The 8329-nt window shown below is 42.2% G+C and overlaps 1 protein-coding gene across 2 annotated transcripts in view; it reads left to right on the top strand.

Annotated features, from left to right (window-relative positions):
* NUB1 (negative regulator of ubiquitin like proteins 1) overlaps positions 1-8329 on the top strand; it is a 36585-nt gene that overhangs the window by 13955 nt on the left and 14301 nt on the right. For both annotated transcript variants that reach the window (XM_032244975.1, XM_032244976.1), the window contains exons 6-8: positions 1506-1688; positions 1865-1959; positions 4843-4949. In XM_032244975.1, the coding sequence (XP_032100866.1) occupies positions 1506-1688; positions 1865-1959; positions 4843-4949 (385 nt within the window). The remainder of the gene's footprint in view (positions 1-1505; positions 1689-1864; positions 1960-4842; positions 4950-8329) is intronic.

Genomic DNA, 8329 nt, shown 5'->3' with positions numbered 1-8329 from the left:
GCCTTTTTTTTTTTTTTTTTTAATCAAGATGACTTAACCACAGTGGACCTTTATTTTGTATATTAATGTTAGAAAGGTTGTCATATTTCTCAAAAGAAAATAAATACAGCTACAGTTTTCCAGAAATATGTTTACATTTGTGTTTATAGTTCATATTATTTTGTTATTTTTTCTTTTTTTCTCCCGTTTCCCTGATTTTGAGCTGATATTTTATTTTTAAATCTCTTTGCATCTGTGTTTACCCTTTTTTTACGTTGTTTATTTGCATTTTTGACCTTATTTTTGTTAGATTTGTGTATTTGGTTAATTTATTCTTAGAGCCAGCTTTTGATTTTGTTACTGTTTTCTTTCATTCTGTTTCACTGATTTCTGCCCTTTATTTCCAATTTATGTATGAGAAAACGGAATCCTAGAAGACAGGCAGTTGTTCAGGGCCACAGACTTAAAACGACAGATGGAGCCCATGGTCTTTGCATTGATTGATTGATTGGGTCTCTGTCTGTCACCCAGGCTGGAGTGTGGTGGTGCGATTGCAGCTCACTGCAGCCTCCGCCTCCCTGATGCAAGCATCCCACCTCAGCATCCCAGTGAGTAGCCAGGACTACAGGTGCACACCACCATGCCAGGCTAATGTTTTGTTTTTTTTGTGTGTGTGGAGACGGGGTCTCACTGTGTTGTCCAGGCTAGTCTTGAACTCCTAGGCTAAGCGATCCACCTGCCTTGGCCTCCCAAAGTGCTGAGATTGCAGATGTGAACCAGCACACCCTGCTGGTCTTTGCTTCTAACCGTGACAGCAGACTACAGTACAGCTTCTTGTTTGTAGCTGTGAATCGGCTTCATTATTTTTCCAGCTGGAGGGAGGAAATGTGTGTGACACTTTCTCACTTTCTCATTTGTATTGTCTAGCACAGTTCTCCCTGTAGTAGATTCTCAAATATTTGTTGTTTTGACCTGGTCTTAGGCTGAGAATAAAGAAGATTAGAAAAGATGAATTTAGTTGAGTCTGTTGTCACTAGTTTTCACTACTGCTTAACAGTGTCATAGTTACAACCAAATTTAAGCATAGTTTTACCAATTATGTGGGGTGTTGGTATGCAGGTTTAAGAATTCCATTTTGTCCAGGAGCGAGGGCTCATGTCTGTAACCCAGCACTTTGTGAGGCTGAGGTGGGAGGATTGCTTGAGCCTAGGAGTTCAAGACAAGCCTGGGCAACATAGTGGACCTCATCACTGTGAAAAATACAAAAAGTAGCTGGGTTTGGTGGCATGGGCCTGTAGTGCCAGCTACGCGGGAGGCTGACGTGGGAGAATTGCTTGAGCCCAGGAAGTGAAGGCTGCAGTGAGCCATGTTCATGTCACTGCCCTCCAGCCTGGGTGACAGAGTGAGACCTTGTCTCAAAAAAAAAACCAACAAAAAAAAAACAATTCCACTTAACACAGAAAATGGACTATTACCTGGTAAGCTTAATGGCTTTTGAAAATAATAGATGATTCTGATTTTCATAGGGAAAACCCTTGAAGAGCAAGGAGTGACTCACAACGTAAAAGCAATGGTGCTTGAACTAAAACAGTCTGAAGAGGATTTGAGGAAAAACTTCCAGTTAGAGGAAGAGGAACAAAATGAGGCCGAACTCAAAGAAAAACGAATTGAGAGGACCAAGAGAGGACTAGAAATACTGGCAAAGAGAGGTACAGAGAGGCCTGCGCTTGTCACCCACGCAGATGCTCAGGGGCAGCACTGACGCACACAGATAGTGGTCACAGCCCTCACTGGGGCTTCCCCTCAGCAGGCTAGCACTGTGAAGTTGTCGTCGTCACAGCTGTTTCACATTGAGTTAACAGAGGTCCTTTTGGTTTCGTTACAGCAGCTGAGACGGTGGTGGATCCAGAAATGACGCCATACTTAGACATAGCTAACCAGACAGGCAGATCCATCAAAATTCCCCCATCAGAAAGAAAAGTAAGTATGATGAGAAATGTGTGGCCTGTTCTGAGATTTGTCGTCAGGGCAGAGGTGTTTTGCAGTTACTGTATCTTGGAAGTGTTATAAAGGGTTGGAAACAGTGCTGTCTCCAGCCTTGTAAGCAGAAAATGTCACCGTGTTATGAGTACTTGTATCCAGTAGGCCTCACCCTGTGGTTTTCAGTGCGTTAGTACAAAATGTCATGACCTCACTGTCCTGGAGCCGTGACTTCCAGCATGAGGACACCACCCACTGCCTTCAGTGCAGCGGCTCTCCCAAACAGTGTACTTTGGGAAAAGTCCACAGGTGATTCTGACATCTCTCCCCTGTCTCCTCATACCCCTTTACCTGTTCTATGATTTGGAATAGTTGGGGGTTTAATCTTAAACATGTCTATGGTTTTGCATTTTTTTGTTTGTTTGATTTTTGAGACAGAGTTTTGCTCTTGTTGCCCAGGCTGGAGTGCAATGGTGCAATCTCGCCTCCCAGGTTCAAGGGATTCTCCTACCTCAGCCTCCTGAGTAGCTGGGACTACAGGCATGCGCCACCACACCTGGCTATTTTTTTTTTTTTTCTGAGGTAGAGTCTTGCTCTGTTGCCCAGGCTGGAGTGCAGTGGCACCATCATAGCTCACTGCAGCCTTAAACTCCTGGGCTTGCGCAGTCCTCCCACCTCAGCCTTCTGGGTAGCTGGGACTACAGGTACACGCCACCACGCCAGGCTATTTTTTTTTTTTTTTTGAGGTGGAGTCTCACTCTGTCGCCCAGGCTGGAGTGCAGTGGCACGATCTTGGCTCACTGCAGCCTCTACCTCCCAAGTTCAAGTCATTCTCCTGCCTCAGCCTCCAGGTAGTGGGATTATAGGTGCACCCCACCATGCCCAGCTAATTTTTATATTTTTAGTAGAGACAGGGTTTCACCATGTTGGTCAGGCTGGTATCAAACTCCTGACCTCAGATGATCCACCTGCCTTGGCCTCCCAAAGTGCTGAGATTACAGGCATGAGCTACTACACCCAGACCCATGGGGGTCTCTATAGCAGCATTCTGGAACTTGGACTCTGAGATCAATCTCTGAGCTAGGGTTCAGCAGCTTCTTATAATGAATGGCTATGGTTCAAATCAAGTTTAATTTTTCTGTTTTTAAAGGACAGTTCTGAGTGGGCATCATTCTATGAATTATTCTGTTTAAAATTAAATCCGGCCGGGCGCGGTGGCTCAAGCCTGTAATCCCAGCACTTTGGGAGGCCAAGGCGGGTGGATCACAAGGTCAAGAGATCGAGACCATCCTGGTCAACACGGTGAAACCCCGTCTCTACTAAAAAAATACAAAACATTAGCTGGGCATGGTGGTGCGTGCCTGTAATCCCAGCTACTCAGGAGTCTGAGGCAGGAGATTTGCCTGAACCCAGGAGGCGGAGGTTGCGGTGAGCCGAGATTGCGCCATTGCACTCCAGCCTGGGTAACAAGAGCGAAACTCCGTCCCAAAAAATAAAAAATAAAAAATAAATAAATAAATAAAATAAAATAAAATAAAATTAAGGATTAAAGTTGTCTTCAAAAGAGAACTATATGGATTACGTTTGAGTTATCAGTAGATTAATGTTTGTTTTTTGGAAATGATGATTACTTGCCCACTGCTCTCTTACACTGAATGATGACATCCAGATCTTTTTGGAAAACCTTTATCACAGGGGTTCCCAACCCCCAGGCTGCGATGGATACCAGCCTGCGGCCTGTTAGGAATCGGGCCTCACAGTAGCTGAACAGCGGGCAAGTGAGCATGACCACCTGAGCTGCACTTCCTGTCAGATCAGCAGCGGCGTTAGAGTCCTGGAGGAGCCTGAACCCTGCTGTGAACTGTGCATGCCAGGGAGCCAGGTTGTGCGCTCCTGATGAGACTCTAATGCCTGATGATCTGAGGTGGAGCAGTTTCATCCTGAAGCCATCCCCCTTTCTCCTTGTCCATGGAAAAAATTCCATGAAAGCAGTCCCTAGGATCCAAAGGTTGAGGACTGCTGCTTTATCAGACTGAATTATGTGAATATTTAAATTTTAAAAACTAATGAACTTCAAAATTTTTGGATCACCTTTTAAAAACTGTGTTGGAAATACTAAACTTGACAAATAACTTCAGAAAAAACTAGATTATTAAGAAGAGAAAGTGAAATGAATGCCCTTTTTAAAAACAATACAAGCAGCCAGGTGCCGTGACTCATGCCTGTAATCCCAGGAGTTTGGGAGACAGAGGCAGCGTATTACCTGAGGTCAAGATTCGAGACCATCCTGGCCAACATGGTGAAACCCTGTCTCTACTAAAAATACAAAATTAGCCTGGCATGGTGGCTCATGCCTGTAATTCCAGCTACTAGGGAGGCTGAGGCAGGAAAATCACTTGAACCCAGGAAGCGGAGGTTGCAGTGGGCTGAGAGTGCACCACTGCGCTCCAGCCTGGATGACAGAGTGAGACTCCATCTCAAAAAAAATAAATTAAAAGGAAATAAGCATTACTGGCTGCTTTTTAATATGTTTAGTCTGAATAGAATATTAGAAGTGGATCCAGATCAGCAGACATGAAAGTAAACTGATGAAAACAAAGGACCAAGTTCTGGTTAGGACTGTATCAGCCACATTAAATGAGGTGCTTGCTTCAGTATTTAAATGAAATAAAGCTTTAATTAATTGTATTTTTCTTAATTTAATTGGCTTTTAGATTGAGTTTCGCTCTTTTGTTTTTTTTTTTTTTGGTTTTTGGTTTTTTTCTTGTATTTTTTGTTTTTGTTTTTGTTTTACTTTGATTTTTAAAAAAATAATATGCTTTTGATATAATTTGTTTTATTATATTTTAAAGTGATGTTTTTTAAATTCATATTTTTTCCTAGGCCCTTATGTTAGCTATGGGATATCACGAGAAGGGCAGAGCTTTCCTGAAAAGAAAAGAATATGGAATAGCCTTGCCATGTCTGCTGGACGCTGACAGATATTTCTGGTAGGTGCTTTTGTGCTTGGGGAATACCAGCTTTAAGGAAGACGGCCCAGACTGTACGGAGCACCTGTGCCGTGCCCTTCAGACTGCAGATTCTCATCTACGACAGTGGTTACTGTAAAAGAGTAGTTATGGTGTAGACTGGTGAATTTCTTCTTCCCTTTGTATTTCTAATTGACCTTTCCTCCCTGTAAAGAAAAGAATTTTTAAGCAGGTAGGATATCCTCTCCTCTTTTTTTGTGCATGTGCTGTGTTGCTAGTTGGAACTTTCCATTATAACATTTCCTATCAGCTTTTCACCAGGTTTGGGGTAGTATTGATGATGATTCTCCAAATCCATTGTTTAATTAGGAGCTGTATAATGGTGATATTATTCCTTCTGCACTTACTATTATCTTTTTTTTTTTTTCTTTTGAGATAGTTACTTGGTCACCCAATCTGGAGTGCAGTGGCATGATCTCAGCTCACTGCAATCTCCATCTCCTGGGCTCAAGTGATCCTCCAACCTCAGCCTCCCAAGGAGCTGGGTCACGTGCACATCACCATGCCCAGATAAATTTTTGGTATTTGTTGTAGAGATGGGGTTTTGCTCTGTTGCCCAGGGTAGTCTGAAACTCTTGGGCTCAAGTGATCTACCCACCACGGCCTCCCAAAGTGCTTGGATTACAGGTATTAGCCACTGTGTTGGCCTTTTTTTTCCTTTTAACTATAGAGATGGGGTCTCCCTGTGTTGCTCAACCTGGTCTTGAACTCCTGGGCTCATGTGATCCTCCCACCTTGGCCTCCCAAAGTGCTGGGATTACAGGTGTGAGCCACCGCACCTGGCCTCCCGTCTGCATTTGTTGCTGGAATTCTGAAAAAACTTTTTTTGCTCATCAGCTGTTTTACATGCTGAGGTACAATTTGCATAGGAAAGATAGATTAAATTCTTGGTTCCTGTCTCCTTATTTTCTTGTTTTCAGAATAAATGAGTTCCTTCACTGTCACCCTCCAAAGGTGACCAAAGAGGTTTCTTTTCCTTTTCATTTTCTTAAGTGTCATTATGAACTCACGGATTTAAAACGTTTGATGTGTTTCAAACTTCAGTGCTTAAATTGGTCCTCACTGACTGGCAGGCAGCCCCCGTGTTTTTTGACTTGACCCTGCTAGTCTTTGCAGTCTCTGATTTCTGGAATCCAAAGATCCCAGGCTTACCCTGGGCATTTCATGCCCCAGACCAGGAATCAGCACTTTCCCAAGGAACCCTGCCTTCTCTTCATGGGAATTAGTACTGAGAGACTGTGATCCAGACATACTCAACATTTGAAAAGTAGGCTTGATTTTTTTAAAACGGTCAAAAGTTAACAAATTTAGTGTTAACTTCTTTTCTATTTTGGTGCATTCCCAAGGTAATACTGTATACTCCCAGAAGATGAATGCAAATATTTATAGCTTGCCATTGGTCAGGGCCTTTGGGTTCTAAGTGAACAAGTCCCAACTTTAACATACACAAAGAAGGGATTTATTGTCTCACATATATGGGGAGGGGCCGGCCTGGGAATAGCAAGAATGAGGGCTGGGTGGCTCTCAGGTCTCTGTTTCTGCAACTTTCTGGGTGTCAGCTTCATTCTCTTCTGCAAACAGGGTAGGGTAAATAGGCTATAAATTAGGTCCTAAAAATTTAGGTAAATTTTTCATTCCCTTCCATAGTTGTTTCTAATTTTTTATTATGGAAAATTTCAAATAGACATACAAATAAAAATTAGTATAATGAGCTTCCCATATACACTCATAATTGAGCTTCAGCAATTATAAAGACATGGCTGATCTTCATACATCTTTGTGAGCCTCTGTTAATCTTTTTACTCTGGACAAATCCTTGAAATAATTTTTAGGTCTCAGGGAACCACGGAATAAAAATATGGCTATATCTTCAGTTCATGGTACATTAACATGTTCGGTAAGTAGTGGGTATCAAAATGAAATAATAATTGTCAGTGTCTTTGTAAGTAGAGAAGGTTATTTATCCTGGGCATCTGCTTATCCTGGCCAACTTGTTAGCATATTTCTGTGTGTGATTTCTCCATTTTCTTAAAGGAGATCAGCAATAATGCAAGCCAAATAGAATGCAGATGGAGGAAACTTTGGTGGTTCCATTTCCTTTATCATTTGATTTTCCCCCTAACTTCTCCAAGTAAGCTAGAATTTCTGTCACAGCTTCCTACTATATGTCTTGGAGTATGGTATGTAGTATGACCAAGAAGAGTTTCTTTTCCCAAATTGTATGAAATAGTGACTTTCTGGCAGTGCAGAACAGTGATTCTGAGTGGGGAAACATAAGGGGAGCTCAGAGCCTGGAGAAGTTTCAGGCTACAGGGCAGGAAGGCAAACCCAGGCAGAGCCCTGTGCTCCCCTTGAGTTAAGGAGTTGGAGCTGGGAGTGCAGGAGGCCAAGGAGGTGAGAGGAGCGAGGGTGTCAGAGAGCTTCAGAGGAGTCCTTTGAGTCTTCTGCGGAGTGATGATCAGCACATGTGTGTGAGGAAACCACCTAGGGCTGGGCAAGGTACCACGTGAAACAAGCAGGGAATAATCCTCAGAGTTCACAGAAGGCCAGGAATAGTTTATGTTCCTGCCAGTCAGCGTGAAGAATTTGGTAGTCACAGGGTGGGCATCAAACAGTCTTCAGAAGGGTGTGGCCTCAGTACAAGGGCATAATTTGGTCCCACTTAACAAAGCTTAAAAGCTAGTCCTGAACAGTAGCTTTAACTTACTGTCTTCAAACAAGTGCATTCCTAACAAAGCTCAATAATTTAGCAATTCAAAAATATCCAGTATCCACTGAAAAATTAGCAGGCATGCAAAGAAACAAGAAAATGCAACCTGTAACAAGCAGAAAAATTAGTCAGTAGCAACAGATCCAGAAGCGACATAGAAGACAGAATTAGTAGACAAGGACATATGTTCAGGAAGGCAGAGGAACAATTGAACATGTCAAATAAAGACATGTGAGACATTTGGAAGACCCACATTAGAGTGTGAGAGATGAAAAGTACAACATCCAAGATGAAAAGAACATTAGGTGGAATTAACTGCAGTATAGACACTGTAGAAGAGAAGATTAGTAAATGTAAAGATAAGGCAATGGAAACTATCTGAGAAAACAGAGAAAAACTGAAAAAAAAAAAAAAAAAAAAAAAAGAACAGACCATCTGCAAGCTGTGGAATAATTTCAGGCAGCTTAAAATGCATATAATTGGAAGCCCTGGAAAGGGAGGCATATGGGACAGAAGACATACTTGAAGAAAAAAATGGCCAAATTTTTTTCCAGTTTGATGAAAACTATAAACCCCCAGATGCAATAACTTTAATGAACCCCAAATACAAGAAATATCAGAAAAAAAAACA

The sequence above is a fragment of the Sapajus apella genome, unplaced genomic scaffold (assembly GCF_009761245.1).
Source record: "Sapajus apella isolate SASKATOON/1434 unplaced genomic scaffold, GSC_monkey_1.0 scaffold56, whole genome shotgun sequence".
NCBI lineage: Eukaryota > Metazoa > Chordata > Mammalia > Primates > Cebidae > Sapajus > Sapajus apella.
The sequence above is the reverse complement of the archived record's forward strand: the minus strand, read 5'-3'. Positions and strand labels throughout refer to the sequence as shown.